The sequence below is a fragment of the Solanum verrucosum genome, unplaced genomic scaffold (assembly GCF_900185275.1).
Source record: "Solanum verrucosum unplaced genomic scaffold, falcon-dt-bn FXZP01000080.1, whole genome shotgun sequence".
Lineage (NCBI taxonomy): Eukaryota > Viridiplantae > Streptophyta > Magnoliopsida > Solanales > Solanaceae > Solanum > Solanum verrucosum.
Window position 1 is genome coordinate 383,505 of NW_026020097.1, and position 21,218 is coordinate 404,722.

Genomic DNA, 21,218 nt, shown 5'->3' on the forward strand with positions numbered 1-21,218 from the left:
AACCTGGAGTGGTAATAGTGGCTCATAGGGGTGTTAAATTACGGATTTAGTTGAATTTGAACACGTTGAAATGAGTTGAGTGGATGAAAATTTAAAACTTAGGAATAATTATGTGGGTTCACTTATGATTCGATGTTTAGCCAATTTCCAATCCAAGAAAGTTTTACCTATTTTCTTATAATTTGTTTAAGTATCTAATAAGTAACATTTTCCCTTATTTGTGACAATATATAATTCATCTAAACCTAAATGAATTGCTCATATCATAATTTTATGAGTTGATTTTGCGACCCAAATAGTGGCTAGGATCATGTGATGTAGTGGTTTAATTTATTTTCCCTGGTGTATGGTTTTAGACTTTTTAGACCCTCTAACAAAATTTTCAATCAAGATCAAGTGGCTTTTTGGTAAAACTAGTGAAAAAGGCTCCTTTAAAAATAATTCTTCATTTCATATTTTAAATCAATAAATTACTTTTCTCCATTCATTACCAAATGCTACTGAAAATTAGAACCAGGGAAGGTTTATTTGACACTTCTAGAGTTGTATTATTGTACATTATGTATATCATTTGTATAAAAGAAAAAATCTTGATCACATCTCAACCACTCCAATTATCTAATTGTAAATATTTCTTTCATATAATTTACTCCATTCTCACAATGAGAATTCGAAGGGCCGCTTAATTAGATATACAAAGTATATATACATATAAATATAACCTTGCCTTATCAAACGATTGAAAGGGAAGTGCAAATATCAAGATATATATTATTATAACTAATTAAAAAAATTATTTATAAAAAGAACTAATTATATTAAGCAATGTGAAGTAGGTAGCTAGCTGGTACAAACCACCGTACACACATACAATTAACATCAGAAAGAAAAATATTAAAGATACAAACTATATTAAATTGATTTTCAAAATTTGACTTTTATCTATTTTATTAAGGATAGGTAGTTGTATCAGAAAGTGAATTTTTTGCTTAAAAAAAGAGGGGGGAAATAAAATTTTGGATAGATGGAAGACTACAATATTTTTTTATTCCAAAGTCTAAGCCACGTGAGAGGATTTAACTACTCATTAACAGATGTATAGCTTCAAAAAATGTGAAATAAAATACACAACTTTGAAAATTGTAAAATTTAATAGTATCAACTTTCTTTATTTTAATCTATTAGTTTTCACTTATTTTCTTTAGTCTTAATCTTCTAATTGATTAATATGTGACTCGTAATAATGTTGAACATCATAAGAATAAGCTAAGCCAGAGTCACATATCCTTTCCAAGACAATGACATATATGATGAATTATTTGATTAGTAGTCTCTTAAAAATGCCAATTATTTTAACTCTTTTCAGGTTCATTAATAAAAACAAAACATATAAAGTAGTATTACGAAATTGTTCCTATTTATTAGTTTTTTTCTATAATTTAATACTATTAAGAAGAACTAATTCTTTAATATAAGAATCAATTACTAATTATTATGTTACATTTCTATGGCGATAATTATTTTGGGACAAAATTTATTTTTTATTAAAACAACACACTTGTATTGGGGTAAAGGGAGTACCAATACTTTAATATGTATTTTCCATCATACTGATGTGAGAAAAAAAAATAGTAACAACTTATAGTGTCTTCCGTATAGTTTTTGAATATCTAAATTTTTATTTCAAAATATCAAATTAATCTTGTATAATTTAATTTCAAAATTAATTAAATTGACCTCGAAAAGATGAAACATGACAACTATTTTGAAATGTAGGAATCGGAGTAGTATATATCATGGTTTCTTATCATAATAATTTAAAGTAGCTAGTGCAAAATCATGTCATGAGATGCAAAATTTTATTTTCTTGTGTTGGAAATTAAAAAGAATGATTAACGACAAATAAATCTGGTCCTGTCAATTTTTTCTTTTACTACTACATACTTTTTAATTTATTTCTTAATCAAATCTCACCATATCTTAATCAGCAGATTTGTCAGGGTTGAATAATCTTTGTTTAAATTAAACGCCTCTTTTATGTAAAGCAACTTGCTTTTGCGTCTCTAAAGCTTTTAGATAAGCCAACTGATATATACATATACTTCCTTCATATAATTATGTATGAATAATTATACATAATCATATAAGTGCGTATACAGATCTTACACTAAAACAGAAAAGGACATACGAATGAAGCTAACAAATTAAAAACCACAAGGATATATATAGGTGTTTTTGGTAGTATTAATTAATATTTTGGTTTACATAATTTTATACTATATGTTGTTTTTGCTTAGTGACATTTGAGATAAAAAGGCAAGAATATAAGTCCAAATTTGGGAGTCTGCGCATGCATGCATGCATGTAGTACTTAACAATAGAATAAAAGATGAAAGATTTGAATTATTATTCCAACAAAAAAGCAAAATGAGGAGTCACAAGAGCAGCCATTTGAATTGACACACACCAACAATATCCAATTAATCATATATTATTCGTATTTGCATTAATTTTCAAACGCCGAAAGCTTAGCATTTGGTGATGCGAATACATTTTCTTTGATTCACTCTCTTTACTTTAATTTATTTGTCTAATTTTAATTTAATATGGATAAAATTAAAGAAAGTAAAGATTTTTTTTTAAAATCTTGTGGTTTAAAATTAAAAATATATAAAATGTAACAAATTAAAATACCCTTTAAACTTGTGTTTTTGTCATTTCAAAAACTAGAATAAAAAAGTTACATTAAAGAGCTAATCTTTTTTTAAAAGACTTAAAAAGAAATTAAAACAAATAAATTGAGATGGCGGACTATCTTATTTTAGACAAACCAATAAGGACTTTAACTATGTTTTATACGTATAAATGCAAGTACACTTCAGTATTTTCAGTTTTTTAAGAAAAAAGAGTTAGGGGATTTCATGCTTATTACATGATATAGTTCATTAGTACCAATTGATTACAATTGGACTCGATCTATGGCTATTAATATTAGTGGATTAAAATTTGTTGATTATTACAAAATGACTAGAAGAAAATAAATTCATACTTTTTTGTTGTAAAAATAAGGGTCTCTTATAGGTAAATACTATCAAAAGAAAATATAAATAACCTATAAAATCAATTCTCCATCAAGAAATCAGAGTAATTAAAACTTATAGACTCAACTAGCTAGGGACTTTTAAATTAAAATTAGTTGATAGACGGGTATCAAGTACTACTTGAAATTTATTGAGATACTGCCAATTGATCTAAATAAAACTATATATGTTGTCAACCGAGACATCCAATCTTGCCAATGATCTTCACACGTGAATATTTTTTTGTTAATATATTACCTACACCAATTGCAGAGAATAGAAAATTATGACATTTTCAAATATTTCACATATATATAAGAAAAACTCCCATACATATAAAGATGAAGATATGTTAAAAGGACATAAAACAAAAAAAAACAATAATTTATAAATGACCTAAAAAATCAATCAAATATGTCGTGTCCGTACATTGAATTTGATATCTCTTGGCGATTGTAAATCTAGTAGGGACTTGTATGTTTGCATTAATTAGTGGATGGTGGGGGGTCTATTTTCTCCAACATTATATTACTTAAATATAAAGATGTTCGTGTGCATTCTTGGCCTAATTCTACAACTTCACTTTTACATAGATGACAATATATGCTCTAAAAGATTAAATAACATAATCTAGGGAATTTGTTTTTTTCCCAACATAATCTAAGTAGAGATTTGATAACTTAATTCTACTCTAATCTTGGTATGTTTCTTTTTAATATTTTTAATCCCTCCTCCCAATACCCCTCTTTAATAGTTGGATACAGTCCATAGAGTGATTGAAAAGTTATGTTTTTAATATAACGTCCAAATGGTGAATTTTTCGCCACTCATCTCTTTTTGCGATAATTGTTTTATTTTGATATATAACTTATAAACCTTTTTTAATAAGAAAACATCGGATTACAGCATAAAATTTTATTAATATTAAATAAAAATATAATATTATATTAGTGCATTTAAAAAAAAAAACAAATAAAATTTAACTAATGACCTGAAAAGATATATCTGTGTAAATCATCAGAAATTGCAGCCTTTATTTATATATAGTTACTATGTTTGTATATTTTCAATCGAAATATATGAACGGACAAGAGAAATATATATAAACCGCAGTCTCCATAGGATCATAGCAAACAAAACTATAATTATGAAACACAATTATTAAAAGGGAAAATTGTATGAAATAACAAACTATTAATTCAAATTAAATGTTATAGCTATAGTTTATTTTAATTGTAATTCGCAGCAAACATCCCCTTTTTTTGCCATCTGATTCGGTATATACAATTAGTCATTTTATACATTTCGGTATAAAATGCGTTTGTGTTTGTATAGAGCGAGAGAAAAGTATATATACAAATACAAATATATATATTCTCGTCTTATACACTTATAATACAAGTACAGATCTTATTATACAAATTACAATGTATAAATGAATTTATACAAAACTGAACAATTTGTATAAAATTGGATGTTAGTAGCGAATTATACAGATCAAAAGCTCCATAGCAAACATAAATTTTGTTATGGAGCGCAATCATGCAAACTATAGCTATAACATATAAATATAATTTTTATGTTTGCTATATGTGAAAGTTGATATTATTAAAATTATAAATATAAAACTTTAATATGTTTAATATATTTGCTATTTCTAATGCAATTTTGGAATAAACCCGGCCCACTACCACAATTAGTGCCCATTTCTCCGAAACTTCGTGATTAACGTAGCCCACTGTGGGCCCACGTTGTTATAAAAAGCATCACTAGACTAAAGAAAAGTACAAATAGTACGTAACGTACGGACAAACTTTTTGATACTTGCAATTTATTTCTTATTTAATTAGGAAAAAAAAAAAGTTCAATAGGAAGAAAATTTCAAATTCTTGACTATTAAGTTGTAGAAAGCTTGATTTTTAATTATTTTTTAAAAGGAACTTTGAATCATTCTCCACTTGCGACTTCCCCCAAAACGTCTCCATTTGTCTTTTTAAAAGCAATTTACACCATTAAAGTTCTAATTTTTTTTATATGATATATAAAGTTTAATATTTGAACTTAATTCAATCTTAAACGTCAGCTTATAAGGAAAGGAATTGTCGAGCCCATATAAGTAGACTGTCGGTTCATTTCCTAATCAAAGTGGGATAATAACTCAATCTAACACCCCCTTCACGTGTAGGCTCAATTAGAATGTGGATCGATAGGCAATAGTCCAAACGAGATGAATCTGACTGTGCTATCATGTAAAGGTATGATACCCCTAGCTAACTCAACCCAAAAGATCATTCATGTGGGAAGGATAGTCAAAGTCCATGTAAGCAAACCAACAACCCATTCCTTAATAAATATGGCTCTTAACCCGCTATAGTTTATGACCAAAGAGTCACATGATATTGTTGAACTGTTATATTCTAAAGAGTACAAGTCAATAGTTATACTAATGGATTAATGTAGATTATACTGCAATGTTCTTGAATTTACTTAAAGAGAAAGATATTCATGTTTTCATCTAAATATTTATTTTATTTTTCAATTGTAATTTATGATATATGCACCAACACAAATGTGATTATCAAAACAAATAATTAAGTTGGTTGGAAATACCAGAATCTAGTTTCAACACAATGACGAGTCCAAACTCCCAATGAAATAATTCCAAATTTAAAAAAGCCTTAAAATTGGATGAAGAAAATAAGAAAACAAAACTACTTGTGTGGATTTAACCTAGGATATTAAGGCATTCTATATCAACATAAATTGAAGAAAATCACTGTCTTAATTTGACCTATAAATATTAGAGGTCCAATAATTAACCTGACTTTAGACACATCACATTATTTCTCATTATCAAACTTTATTATCTGATACTTTTTTCTTTTCATTCTCTCCAATTACTCAATGTTTTTTTGCTTGCCTGACTTGTAACGATAATTTAGGCCAGAAATCAACTTTTCAATTAAATACTAATGTGCTTTGATGTCTTATTATACTAAACATATACTTATCAAAATAAATAAAAAATGTAGGGAGAAAGATATACTATATATTAGCGTGTAACCACTAATCAGTTGTTATCTTAACTGCACTTATTAATGAAGTTATTGAAGAAGTCAAATCTTTTAATTTGGTGATGCTCTACCAAAATGGCAAGTACTTATTTATTTATCTAAAGTAATGGTATATTATTTGAATGTTAGTTTCTTATTTAGCTACTTGATATTTCTTTTCTCGAACATAATAGAAATTCATTAAGCTAATTAAAGATTCTGTCAACTAGACATACTCACATTACTTAACAAACGAAAAAAGAAAAAGAAAGTGTAGTGGTCAACATGTGGACGATTTAGGAGACGAAATGTGCAAAAAATGAAGTTTAGTCGTAGTTACCTCAAGCAAAGATCAATCAAGGTTCAAGATGGTAACATCCTTCGAGTGTGTTCCTAGTTGATCATGCTAGATCGGGGAGTATCCCTCGTCAGTAAATATATCACGTAAGCTTCGTGATTAAATAAATAATTCTGAAAAATTTGAAATTCTTTTTAAACTGACAATTATAAATTTACATACATACTCAACGTGCGGAAAACATAGAAACAAATCTAGGAGGGTGGGGCGAAAGTGTTCACCCAAACCTCTTCGATAAATCATAATCGTTATCGACATATGGAGGAAAGTTTAGGTAAGATAGAATTAAAAGCAAAAGACAGAGCAACTTTAAGGATTAAAAGTTGAAACAGCCAAATGCGTCACTAATGAGTAGCCCACAAAACTTCCCCTATTTGCTAAAGCAAAACGCCCACACACTTATTTTACGAATCCTCACCTTATTGGTCCTCTTTAATTCAAACCTATCTTTATTTTTGCCTTTAATACTTACTACTATAAATATTCACATTTAATCTTCTTCAGCCTCTTATATAAAAAAAATATATTCCCTTCAGATTGCGTACATAAGCCCTCCAACTTTGAAAAAAAATAAAATAATAACGTGACTGTTGCCTTCACTCCCAAACCGTAACCTCCAAATACTTTACAACATTCATTTTTACTTATTTATCTAGTATTAATTTGACACATTTTTTAATAAGTAATAATTAAATAACAATTTAATATATCATTCTTTGAATAATGTAAATTTAATTTTTGTGATATAAATTAAAAAATGACTATAACTAATAATAAAATTAAATTAGAAAATAAGTAATAAACTATCTCTTTATTTTTCAATCTAAACAAATAAAAGTAAACTAATATAATATAATAAATTTAACATCTATGGAAATTAATAGAAACTTAGTCATAAAGAACAAATAGATATAAATTAATGAAGGCATTACTTTCTCAGTTTTTTTTCTCTTAGAGTCAAACTATATAAATTTGACTATACAAAAAGCTGTAATATATATATTACTTTTCATTTAATTATTAAATAACTAATTTTTAATTTTTAATTATCAAATTAATATAATCTAATTTAATTTTAAAAATTATTTAAATTAATTGTTGAAAAGCTTAATATACCAATTAAAAAGAAACGGAAGGGAAGAGAGTTGAAAAGTTTAAATGCTTTCCGTGGTATACGTACATGTACTATTTTTCTTCTTCTGTTTTTTTGGTGACTATTAGCCGCACATTCCCCCATTTACAATTCAATATCAAGTGAGTTATCATTTTACTATATATAAATGACCCTCTGCACATCTTCTATTCACTTCCCCAACAACAAAACTGCTCAAAGAAAAATAAATAAACACAACTCCCCTTACCTTCTTCATCTTCAATTTTCTTCTGAAATACTCTAATTTTTTCAGATGAAAAACTCAATTTGTAATAGCCATGTTCCATATACCAAATTCTCTTTCTGAAATTTGCTTTACTCTTTTCAGGTTCATAACTGATCCCTGGCCTTTTTCTTAAAACCCCAACTCAAAAATAAAAAATTTCTTCTTATTTAATTTTTCTCCTACAAAATGCGCAGATTCCGAGGCTTCGTGCTCAAACATCGAATCACCGCACTTTTCCGATGTGTTAACCGGCGACGGCGTTTTCCGGCGAAGTACCGCCGGCTGGACAGACATCCAAGCTGGGGTTCGAATTCAATTTCTAAGTTCTTAAGCTGGACCCGCCGTCTCAAAACGAGAGCTAAGGCTATTTGCAGCAAGGGTAATTATTCCGGGTCGGGTCGGGGGTACATACATGTCGGGCAAGACCCGATTAAAGAGGAAAGTGTGCCGAAAGGTCACTTGGCGGTTTATGTGGGTCAGAAAGACGGTGACTATAAACGGGTTTTGGTTCCGGTAATTTATATAAATCATCCTTTGTTTAGTGAATTGTTGAGAGAAGCTGAAGAAGAATACGGGTTTAATCACCCGGGTGGTATAACGATTCCTTGTCGGATCTCGGAGTTTGAGCGTGTTCAGACCCGGATTGAACAGGGTCGGGTCGGGTAACCCGGAAAAGGTGTTGTGAACATGGAGGTGGTGACTGGTGATGCATGCAGATACCATTTTGATAATGACGATAGTTATTAAGAGATTTTTGTAGTTTTTATTGAATCCTTTTTCGTTTTTTGTCTTTTTAAATTTTTAATTTTCGGAGGTTTTATTTGTGATGTAAGAATAGTTTGTGGATGTGTACAGTATTTATATAGGAAACTTCCGATCTCTTTCCAGTTTTTTTGGGCTTTTCTTCAACATTTTGATTTTTGCCTTTAAAACTGATATTTCTTTTAGTTTTTTGTTTTATCTATTTTTTTTCTTCTGTAAATACTACTAACCATATTTGATAGGTGTTCAGTTTGGTTATGACCTAACTAAGTATTAAGTTGAACAATTTCAAGTACAAGAATTAGCAATAATAACAAATTAAGTGTAATTTCAAAAATAGTGTGTAAGCATATTTAGTTATCACTTCTTAGAATCAACAGGCCTTCAAAATCATTCATTTGAAAAAATTGAAATTCTTTTTATAGGATGATTATGATGCTTTCTAAAAATCAAAATTCTCAATCAACAGAGAAATAATATCACCATTTTTGTATAAATAAAATATCAAAGTGAATAATTATTTCAATCTCATACAAAAAGTAATTGACTTGGCACACCCCTAAAGAAACAATAAATAATTAAGTACTATTTTATCTTTTGACTTTATTAAATTTAATGTTTTGAGAAATGTGTTAAAGTAGTAATTTAATAGCAAGGGTAAAATAGACACAAAAGATAAATTATATGTTGATTTTTTAAAATGAACAAATATTGTTAGACAACTATATTTAATATAGTGGATAATTATTATTGGACGGAGGGAGTAATAGTTTAGGCAATTGCAACATTGTCATGGATCTCCCTTTTTGAGGTTATCCTTTGAGAAAGACAGTTTTGGAAACTCCAAGCATCATTTATTTTCCTATGAAATGGGAAAGGAGTACATACAAATAATTGATTTTTAATAAAAATGTTTTTCCATTTGTATACTGTGAGTGAGTTTAATAAAATGGAGAAGAAAAAATGCGAAAAACGTTACTTACAATCGGTGCATATTAAGTGTAAGAAGAATATTAAAAACAAATTGAAGTGATTTAATTAGTGCTAATGAAAATTTACGGTCAGATTTAAACAAATAAAGAAGGAAATTTCCAATTTTACCTTTCATTATACTTTGGATTCATTTCTACTGTTTTAACCTTTGTCATTAGTAAAGTTCATGTTTGAAATAAATGAACTCTACGTGATAAAATAATTTAAAGAAAAAAATTACTTTTAACTACCATTAAATTATCATCGGATTGGAGTCCTGTCAAGGATAAGATGAAAATAGTATATTTTCTAATTAGGGGACAAAATTAGACTCAGAGTATATAATAGAGGACAAAATTACTCAATTTCTTAAAGTAGATGAATAAATTAATCCTTTTCCAGAAAGGAAATATTTAGTTATGGTAATATTAGGAAAAGTGCCTAATGCTGTTCCTCGCGAGCTTCTTAATTTTGTTATTCTTTAATTATTTTGTTTCAATCCAAATAAATAAAAACAATAAAATTTTGCAATTAACAAAACCTACCGCTAAATACTTGTCAACTATAGTTAATACTCCCTTTGTCTCAATTTATATAACATACTTTCTTTTTTAATCTGTCCCAATAAGAATGACACATATTTATATTAAGTAACAATTTAAATTTAAAATATTCATTTTATCTTTAATGATATGATTTATATATAGTCATACAGTCTATCATTCATTTTACACCACACGTTTAAAAAATATTCATTTTACACTTTTAAAAAATATTCCTTTTTTTCTTAAACATTGTGCCGAATCAAACTACCTCACATAAAATGAGACGGAGGACGGAAGGAGTATGAAGTAATAAAAAGTTATTCAAAAGAGCATATATAATTCATTTAATTTAATATATGTTTTGACACAAGTTTTATCATTTAGAGTATTCAAAAATAAGTTGAGAATATTTTTAATTACAAAAATTAGAAGAAGGATATTTATGAGCCTTTTCTGTTTTTTTTCTTCAAAATATTTCTATGTAGACAAATTTCATTTTTTCCCCCAAAATATTTCTATGTAGACAAATTTCATTTTCACAAGAAAGGTATTAGGTATGTAATCATTATAAAACAGAATGTGTTATTAGAAATTTGTACTTATCTTTTCCTATGTGAAATATGGGATATATAAAGTTATATAACTAACAATCACTACATAAAAAATGAGCTTTAGCGGCAATTAATTAGCAATTGCCGCTAAATATGTAATTTTAGCAACAATTAGCACTCTTTGTATATGTCCCTAAAGGCTTTAGCGATATTGGATCTAATGACACTTAACTAATGTCGCTAAAAATTTTAGCACTCTTTATTAATGTGTCTATTTATTGCCGGTAAAAATTATTTTTGTTGCTTGTGGATATTTTTCAAAATTGACCCATTTTTGAAGAGGGATAAAAATTAAAAAGAATAGGAAGAAAGAGTATTTGCCGTCAAGGAGTTTATCTCCACGAGTGTCGTTTTCCGCAATAGTGGGAGAATCTACATATATTCCAAGTAATGAACAAATAATTAATGTAAAGAGAAACTTCACTTGCCCAACTTTAATAGTTGTCAAATTCAATTCCGCTTCATTTTACTTGGTCCATATTGACTTGACACAATTTCCAAACTAATCGATCTTATTAATAATGTTTTCAGCTTTAAATTTGACTGCTATTATTTTATATAGTTATGTTTTTTTTTTTTTTTTTTTCCAAATCCATCTGTGATGGAGGGGTTTAGGCGTAGCCCCAACCTGTGCATTGCTTCAAAAGATCACACTTACAAAAGAAGAGGGTGGATATTTGTCCAAGCCCCCTTGAGTTACATGGAGGATGTAGATTTCCTCTTTGTACAAGAAATGTCCCCTACTATTAGGAATGAAATAACCACATATGAAATTTGTCAAGGACAAATCATTTACAATGTAAATTCTGTTAGACATTAGAATACTAACTACAAAATATACTAAACTCTTGTTAAAATCAACCATGATCATAGACATAACATGATATAATATCCACCATGATATAATTTCTTCCACAATTGATGAGAGTAAAAAGGCACAAATATAATATCCACCAATAGACATAACATGATACATTATGTGACATATGATATATTTTTATTAATATTAAAATGTCACACTAACATAAATATCTTTTAATTTGCTAAAATTGACAATTAGGGAGTAATACCTCCATGAAACTAGACTGAACCAAAAAGTATTTAAGAGCTTAAGATAAGTGGTCCTCCATTAGGCAAATAGAGCATAAAGTTCACCTCTTTTTTTAGGTTCTTTTTCCAAAAGGTTTATGTACATTAATGATCTTGAAATTCTTCGAAGCCACATGTATTGTCCCAATAAATCATAGTCATTCCATAGTTTGCTTTGATAAATCAAATCAATTTTACTCCAATAAATTATCTAAATATACATATAGCAATATGAGAAATTAAAAAAAAAGTAATTAAATTAAATTAATTCATATAATCACCATTAATATTTAATAGTTTTCTTAATGAATATGTCAAAACTATTTATTTTGGACCGGAGGAATCGAAAGTACAATATTAAGATCAACAAATAACTATTCCCAATTTCTAGTCATATAAGAAGTATAGGTAATTAAATAGAACGTTCATAAGTAGTCAGACCTTTTAAGGTCTAATAATATGCAGAGAATTTTCTTCATAAAATGAAAAAAGAATAGTTGGACAAACTGTGTGTGAAAATGAGATTGTGTTACAAATTACAATAAATTAAAGAAAAGTCTCGTTGGTGTAGCTGTTTGACAATCCTTGTATGAAAGAGAGATGACGAAGAAAATAAATGATCGAAGGCGGAGAGCCAGCTTCCTCTATTTCATACTATTTGACCTATTACAATTGTTGCTATTATTTTATAGAGCTATTTAATATGAAGACACTCCCACTGTTCTAAATAAGTGGTGTTTGTAGTTTGAATGCACATTAAACAAACTACTCCAAAGTTCCTAGTATTTGACATATACTTTTACTCATAATAAATTATACCTTGAAAAAAATGTCAGACAAATTAAAAGACTCCCCCAATGTTAAATGTAAAACGGTAATTAGAGAAGAGAAACAACATGGAATTAAAAATCTTAACTTTAGGCAAAAGTTTAGTTCCTAGCTGGTAGATGGATCCTATATAGGTGCCATCACTAATCACTATGAATTTCTAGGTATTTGAAAGAGTGACAGTGGACCATGAGTTGTCATATTGATATAGAATACTAGGTTGTTACTTATTTTAAATCCTTAATGCTAGTCCCTAGAAGAAAAAAAAAAAGTCCCTAGAAAATTCTAATGAGGGATTATACTTATGCAGGGATCAACATAATTAAAAAAAAATAAACAGCTTGATCTCCCATAAATTTCCCAAAAAGAAAAGAAAAAAGACGCGAAAAGAATAGTATGAATTAGTTGATAAAGTGATTAACCAAATGGGGTTCTCAAGTTCAAAATTCTTAATATGTTTTTTGATTAAAGCTTGTTATACGAAACTTACCCAATATGATAATGACTGTGCATTTTCTGGTAAGATATAATTAGAATTGAGCAATGTGTGATAAACAAGATTATGACCAAATGAGCCGTTAAGGAACAGGCACTCAATGCTCATCATTCACAAGTCTCCAAATCCCACTTGATAAATGGTCCATATGTTCCACAATATAATTCATCACCAAGTGTTATTATTATTACTAATACCACATCTTGCCAGCACAGGACCAATATATATTACTTTTTCTGTTTTAATTTATTTATGTGATATATGTGAAATTTGAAATTAATCAACTTCTTAACATGTTTTTATATATTAGACTCAATCAATTATTTATATATATAGAGAGAGAGATTTTAAGTTGATAATTATTGTGATTTATAATATTTTTTTACGTAATTTTCACATAATATATATTGCTCTTTTAATACATATTACTCTTTTTGCGTTGATTTATGTGATACAAATGAAATTTCAAAAGTCAATTATTATTTTTTTAGAAATTCGTTTTGATATATAAGTTATTAAGTATTGTGATTTACAATATATTTTATGTACTTTATATAATATATCTTTCTCTTTATCCCAATTTATGTGGTATAAATGAAATTTTGAGAGTTAACGATTTTTTTTATATATTTTCAAATATTTTGAAGCTATTAATTATTATGATTTATAATATTTTTTTAATATGCATAAAGTGATAAAAGACAAAAAGAAAATTAAATTACCAAACTACCCCTAGTTACAAGCAGGCATGTTGACGAAGTGCTGCCTGCTTGTGGCCTCTTCTATAGTATAGTAATAAATATTTTCATTCGGTGTTCATTTATTAAATTATAAATTTTTTAGTTAAAACCAAATTATTAAAACTACTTCTCTATGTGCAGCTTAAAATAACACTAATTAAGTCGGAAATGTTTTTTTGGTAGGATGACAATTTTTATTCAATATTAAATCGATAATTTTGTTTGACCAAAATTTTATAAGTACTAATGTGAAGAAAATTAACATATAAAAAATTAAAGGGTAAATAAAACTATATCGTTGTTGAATAATAAACTAGTAATGTTTGCCAATTCACATAATTTTCTCTATAAAAAGAAATAGTTTCTACTATGTGAAATGAGATGGAGTAATCTTTCCTAAAAAATGTGAAATACCTCAATTTTCTTAAATAAACAAATCATTTTCTAATAAAAAAACACTTTTGACTTCCTAAAAGTTTGGCCTTCCAAAAAAAAAAATTCTACTTTTAAAAACTAAACAAACTATTTTTCTCATTTTCCTCCTCCCTAGACCCTATTATGCATGATTCTCTTTTGATTTTTTTATTAGCTCAAATAAATTTTTTACTTTAGTGATAATTCGTATTATGTTTTTCAGATTACATGCATATGTTATCGAATAAGAAGAACTAACCAAAAGGATGAGGATTTTCAAATATATATCTTCTATATTTTGATCTAAAGCAAACAAACTCATATACTACAATATAAGATTTTTTTTCATAATTATATTTTTCATGGCGTTAATTCGTTTAGTTTATTTCTTTTTGGTTTTGTCTTCAATAAGATAATTACAGAGCTCTAGAAGCTAGAGGACATTTTAATTAAGTTGTCAAAGAAGTAGGAAAGTCTAAATAGTTGAACTTACCAAACAACTCTAATATTTTTTTAATGAGAAAATCCACCCACTTAATTAATTTGAAAGAATTAATTGCATTAGGCCTGTTACGATTGTTGACTATCTAACGTCTTCATCAATCGTTTAGTAAACGCTTCATTAAATTTTGACAAAATTCAAATTTATATACTACCATTAAAGGTGCGTTCAAGTTTACCTTTCAAAATTTGGAAAAGAGGGATGAAATACTCAACAAACTATTGACAAAATACCTTGCATTCATGGTGGGGAATTAATTAATGTGACAAGTACTTTAATTACATACACCTAATTTGAATAAATAATCCTACATGATATGTCTGGAAAAAAAATTATAATTGTATTTTCAATCTTTAGAATTAAAAAATTATTTTTTTTATAAACCACTTCATTTGGTTACATGGTTCTCAAAAATGTAGTATCTGAAATTTGAATTTGGAACTTCAAAAAGATTTCTGAACCACCTAGACAACTGAGTCCACCTCTAGTCATATGTTTGAGGAAATCAAAATCTATATAGATCACATAAACAAATTTTTTTTAAAAATACATTTTTGTTATGCCCCTTGCGCCCTCCTAGATCCACCCTAGGGCATAAGTTCTTTAGAAATCGAATCTATGTACGGAAATAACTTATCGAATATTATGATATAAAAATATTTTGTGGAAAAATTGTTTATTACGAAAGGCATAAATTAAATATCAACCAAAATTGGGTAAAAAGTGCAAATGACCCTTCTTTTAGCCCTGGTATTCCCCAAAGCTTAATGTGAGATGGGCCACATAATGGTTAGTCGGGACATGACCCACAAATAATGTCAATTGCCGCCCAATTGGATTCAAGCCCAAGCTGTTAACCAAACCAGATCCAACGAGTATGGCTAAATTATTGGGCTTGAAATTTTGTGGGTTTAATTATGAATTGATGTATACATAATACAATCAATTGACATTCACCAATTACAAATAGTAACTTTTTTTTTAAAAATAAAATAAATTATACATAATAGCAAATATTTATCCTATATTAGGTATTATAACTATAGTTTAAGAATACTGCAATTCATAGCTACAGTTTCCCCAATTCTTGTTATTCACCTGATTTGTATAATTCGCCTGATTACAAATTCAGAACTCGTATAATTCGGTTCCTGATTGTATAAATACAAAATTTGATATATGCTTACCCCTAGCTATTGGTAAACGATTTACAAAATATTCATAATAAAGTACCTTATTTGTATATTGACAAGCGAAATATACAAAGAGATTCTGGAAATACAGAATTTGTATATTCGCAAGCGAAATATACAACCCGAAGCCTCCATAGCAAACAAAACTATAACTATGAATCGCAATTATCGAAACTATAGCTAGAAAGTTTTATTATGTCTATTACGTTTGCTATTTCTAAAATTTTCTCCTTTATTTTTTTTGCTAGTTGAGTTAGTTGATATTTAAATGGGGTAGCCCAAGTTAATCCCATCAGGCTATAGGAGGCTAACTGGAACCGTGCTCATTTTAAAACAGGCTGAAAAGAAAATTTTGTAACCTCATCCAATTAGTGAGTGACTGGTCTCATAGACCTAGCTCATTTTGAGAACTATAACAATAGTAAGATAGGAATACGTGTGCCTATAGAATTTATTCGAAGGAACAACTCAACCTGGAATAATCTAGAATCCACTTGCTTGCACTCATCGTTATGGTTATCGAAATGAGATAGATAAAAATATTCTATGGAATTAGCTTATCTGATCTCACCTTATATATGATATATATAGCTAATACCATAATTTTAATATAAACTAAATCCGAAAATTAATTAATATTCATTATCAAACGCAAGATAAAATAATTCCTATTTTATTTCGAGATTGTTATTGGTTGTAGCATCAACCAAACAATCCCAAAGGTACATGTACTTAAAGGACAGCATATCTCTACAAAGAGGCCCAAAGATATATACCAAATGAGCACAAAATTAAAGCTAAAAACACAACACTTTAATTTAACTATTTTCCTCGAAGTCCACAAAATCGAATTAAAGCATCAAAGCCAAAAAATGAACAATATAAAAGGAAGACAAATTCCATAAAATCCCAAATAAAAAAAATAAAAATAAAAATGTTGATCATCACAAATCTTACACAACACTCTTTATCTTTATTCAAACTCTCTTCTTCTCTTTCAATTTTCTTCCTTTACTTCTTCTACACTTTCTTACTTCTTAATAATAATCATATTGTTAAAGCTCACATTTTTATCTATGCAGGTTGTTCACAAGACAAATATCAACCAAATTCTCCTTTTGTTCAAAGTTTAAATTCTCTACTCTCCTCATTAGTTTCTTCTTCTTCACAATCTCTTTACAATAGTTATGCTTTTGGAAATGACACTTCAGCCCCTCAAGAATCGTCTATTTATGGTTTGTATCAATGTAACGGTGACCTACAATTAAAAGACTGTTCAACATGTGTGGCAAGTGCTGTTGGACAAATGAACGTAGTTTGTCCATACAATTTTGGTGCTATTTTGCAGTTAGATGATTGTTATGTGAGATATGAACATGACGATTTTATTGGAAAACCGGACACGAGTTTAAGGTATATACTAGCCTCATCTAAAAATTTAAACTGTACGTACTTTTATTTACTTAATTATATTATATGATGATTTTAACAGGTATAACAAGTGTAGCAAGAATCAACTACGAGGAGACGGTGAGTTCATTAGGCGTAGGGATGAAGTTCTAGCGGGATTAATGCAAGGTGGTGGTGGGGTGAAGGGTTCTAAGGTTAGCGGGTCGGGTTCAATAGAAGGATTTGCACAGTGTTTGGGTGATTTGATTCCTGAAGATTGTTCTGCTTGTATTTCTGAGGCTGTTTTGAAGTTGAAGGACATGTGTGGTGATGCTGCTGCTGCTGATGTTTATTTGGCTCAGTGTTATGCTAGATATTGGGGTTCGGGTTATTATCACTCTTCCGGTAAGAGTTTAACTTCTTTACGTTGATAGTATAAAGTAATTAGTTATTCATCATGAAAAATAAAATTATTTATTTATTGATGGTTTAAATATTCTTTAATTTGTACTATCAATATAGATGTTAGTTATTTCATTTTTGTACTTTTGTTTTTTAAAGTAACACAAGGATAGTGGAAGAGTTTATAGATGGTTTATTTGATAAAAAATTGAACTTGATAATCATAGATGATATTGAAGTGCATGACTCATAATATAGGTTTTCTTGCTTTCTTATGAATAGTGTTATAACTTTCAATATGTAAATTATACTATTGCATAAATTTGATATAAGACTAAATTTTAGAGTCACAACTTCTTGATATAATTACTCTCTTCGTCTCAAATTAACAATAACTTTAGCCCATAAAAATATGATTTTAAATATCATCATAGGAATTTAAGATTTAAATTTGTAATTACTCCCTCCGTCCCCAATTTACAATTACTTTAGATCATAAAAAAATGATTCTAAATATCATCTTAGAAATTTAAGATTAAAAATTTGCAATTTTTTCAAATATAGCCTTATAATTTTTTTTTTATGTTGATCAATTTTTTTTTAAAATCTAATAAATAGGATATTTTAATAAATTCTATCTTGTATTTTTTTTAATGGGCGTACAAAGAGCTAAAACAATAATTAAATTGGAACCGAGGGTTATAGAACTTTGCTAGAATTTCATTAAATTGATTTTTTTTTTCTTTTGTGATTGTTTGTGTTTTAAATTAACAAATTCTTCCAAATTAATTCATGAGGGACGTTTCAAGCCACTTATATATACGATAGGATAGAAAAGCAAAAGAATCAATCACATTTTCCGAAAACAAATTATATCCAAAAATATTCTTTTCCTATAGCATAAAGTTAGGAATAATCCACTTTAATTTAAATCTTTAGTGAATTTGTCCATTGGGATATCTTTTTTTTTGTGTTTTAAAGTTGTTATTCCCTCTTTCTTTTAAGCTTCACCTTCCACTTTGTTCCTATCGTACATACATAAAGTCCCTTTATATCAATATCAAAATGGCACAAATTAACATTTGTATAAGAAAGTAGGTCAAAATCCCTATAGAAAACAGAATTCATAATGCTTATCATATCTTCTATGATTTGCCTTGAAAGTAGCACTCCAAATATCGCAAATTACAAACTTAGAAGCAGTTATTGAAAAAGTGCGTAATAATTCAGAATCAAATGGGGCTAATAAGCAATTCACTAAAGCTGTGAAATGTCAAAATATATAAAATAAGTAACATCTTTTCCAAGTTAATTTATGCCGTATTTCTATTAATATAACCTTTTTTGTCCATTTTTTTAAATTAAATGATGAGTTGGGACTTGTTAACATTATATTTTAAAATGAATTTTGATTATATATGTTCACTCAATTTGTGAGCAGATCGATCCAACGACGATGACGTAGGGAAAACAGTGGCAATAATCGTTGGAGTATTAGCTGGCGTTGCTGTTTTCATCGTTCTCCTCTCAGTTTGCCGCAAATCTATGGGTTAAATTTCTATACTAAATTAATTTATTACGGTATCACAATTTCTATACGATGTTTGACCTTATATTATATCTTTCGGCCACACTCTACACTTTAGTTGCCAGATCAAAATATGTGAGATCTTGAACTAACTTTTGAAATTGAATTAGAATCAAAGTTTAGTTTCTTTATCGTCTTATTATTATATTATAAATTTTTATTTTTTTTCTTGATTCTTTGTAGGGTAAAAAGAGAAAAGAGAAGCTTAAGCATGGTCAACGAAGTGAAAGGTCGACTTCTGTGGGTTTATTTGTTAGAAAGCAATTATGAGTTCCACTTTTATTTTGTTTTTGCTAATTTATTAAATGCAAATTGTTAGGTGTATGGACTTCTATTTTTGTTTATTAGAAGCTATCATCATGAGTTCCACTTACTTTTATTAATTTATATTAGACACAAAACTTTAGGTATGTCTAAAAAGTTGAATTTCATCTTTTGGCATATATTTTAAATTTAAGTGACTGATAGACCAACTTTGGCATAAAGAATCGTCATCCTTTAATTTATCAATCAATTACATTTCAATGAGACAATCTTTAGTGGGAATATTTTAGAGATTTTCTTTTCGAATGTGCAATCCAGAATATTGTTAGATTCTTCTACGATAAAATATTACTTGAGTGACTAGGTTTTATGTTGTCTTCTTTTAAGTTTCACTAGTACGTACTCGCGCATTGCGTGGATAATATTAAAGAAAATGATTATGTTATACAATTTGTTCGAATATATATTATACACTATAATATCTCTTTTTTATCAGTTTGAGATTCAATGTACAATTTAAAATTAAAATTTGAAATAATAAGGGGCACTAAACCACTCTTCAAAATTCTTGACTGAACTAATGTGATGCATGTTATTTTTATATTTTAATTTAATTTTTGTAAGTCAATGATAAATATTTTTTTGTGTGGTATGTGGCAGTCAAATTACAATGGTAAAACCTACTTCTAGTTCTAATTAATTAGTAGGTTAAAGAAATAATCAAATCGAGAATATATATCGATTTAATACTTAACCACCTGAGTACTAATATAATTTTTTCACAAATCTAAAATCTCACATCATAAGTTACTAAATGATCATCAACTTTCACTATTTGGCATAAGAGACGACATTCTATGAGGTGCTTAATTATCAAATCCGCTCCTTTCCGCAATAATCCTCTTAAGAAAAAAATTTATTATTACAAAATCACGACAGAAGTAATAAATACTATATGAAGGAAAGCATATATGTAGTGGTATAATACAACTTAATTTTGTGTGTCCCATTCAACAATTTGGGCAAATTACAGAAATCACATACTTTTAAGGCAAAATTACAATTTATCCCTTAAAAGTTTATAATTACAGAAATCCCTCATTTTTGCACATCAGTTTAGTGTATCAACGCTTATATTATTGTATCTCGCGCATCAGATTAATGTATCAACGCTTATATTATTGTATCTCGCGCATGTATCACCACTTATATAGCTCTGATACATTAATTTGATGCGCGAGATACAATAATATAAGCGTTGATACATTAATCTGATGCGCGAGATACAATAATATAAGCGTTGATACATTAATCTGATGTGCGAGATACAATAATATAGGCACTGAACATTAATTTGATGCGCGAACATGAGGGATTTTGGAAATTTGTAAAACTTATAGGGGATAATGGTAATAAGTAAACTAAAAGGTGGGATTTCTATAATTTTTCCTTTTTCTTAACCAATTATACCAAATTTAAGTGGCAGATCTTATAACTTTAAATTATCCATTCAATTTTAAAAGGTTACACAAAACACATTCTATCAAATTAAG

General features: G+C 28.1%; 3 protein-coding genes across 4 annotated transcripts in view; all 3 read left to right on the top strand.

Annotated features, from left to right (window-relative positions):
- Positions 1-5,035: 5,035 nt before the first annotated feature.
- The window catches only part of LOC125824818 (methionine aminopeptidase 1A), a 60,467-nt gene continuing 44,284 nt past the window's right edge, over positions 5,036-21,218 (top strand). The window contains exon 1 of the mRNA XM_049504169.1: positions 5,036-5,039. The gene's annotated coding sequence lies outside the window, so the exon portion shown is untranslated. The remainder of the gene's footprint in view (positions 5,040-21,218) is intronic.
- Positions 7,805-8,763, top strand: LOC125824837 (auxin-induced protein 10A5-like). The gene has a single exon (XM_049504189.1). The coding sequence runs from the start codon at positions 8,057-8,059 to the stop codon at positions 8,534-8,536; it is 480 nt and encodes a 159-aa protein (XP_049360146.1). The 5' UTR covers positions 7,805-8,056; the 3' UTR covers positions 8,537-8,763.
- On the top strand, positions 16,947-19,802 carry LOC125824822 (plasmodesmata-located protein 8). Of its 2 annotated transcripts, XM_049504174.1 has the most exons (4): positions 16,947-17,435; positions 17,515-17,816; positions 19,255-19,362; positions 19,585-19,802. In XM_049504174.1, exons 1-4 carry the CDS (start codon positions 16,957-16,959, stop codon positions 19,587-19,589), a joined length of 894 nt encoding a protein of 297 aa, XP_049360131.1. In that variant the 5' UTR covers positions 16,947-16,956; the 3' UTR covers positions 19,590-19,802. The 2 variants fall into 2 exon arrangements, with proteins under 2 accessions (XP_049360131.1, XP_049360132.1); XM_049504175.1 differs by lacking the exon at positions 19,585-19,802 and having other exon boundaries at positions 19,255-19,368.

What these genes read in the sequence shown, in the direction of transcription:
- LOC125824837 (XM_049504189.1), top strand. Translation starts at nt 8,057, where the DNA reads ATGCGCAGATTCCGAGGCTTCGTGCTCAAACATCGAATCACCGCACTT.
- LOC125824822 (XM_049504174.1), top strand. Translation starts at nt 16,957, where the DNA reads ATGTTGATCATCACAAATCTTACACAACACTCTTTATCTTTATTCAAA. An exon ending in AAACCGGACACGAGTTTAAG is followed by an intron (nt 17,436 to 17,514) that starts GTATATACTAGC and finishes TGATTTTAACAG; the next exon opens with GTATAACAAGTGTAGCAAGA. An exon ending in GGGTTATTATCACTCTTCCG is followed by an intron (nt 17,817 to 19,254) that starts GTAAGAGTTTAA and finishes ATTTGTGAGCAG; the next exon opens with ATCGATCCAACGACGATGAC.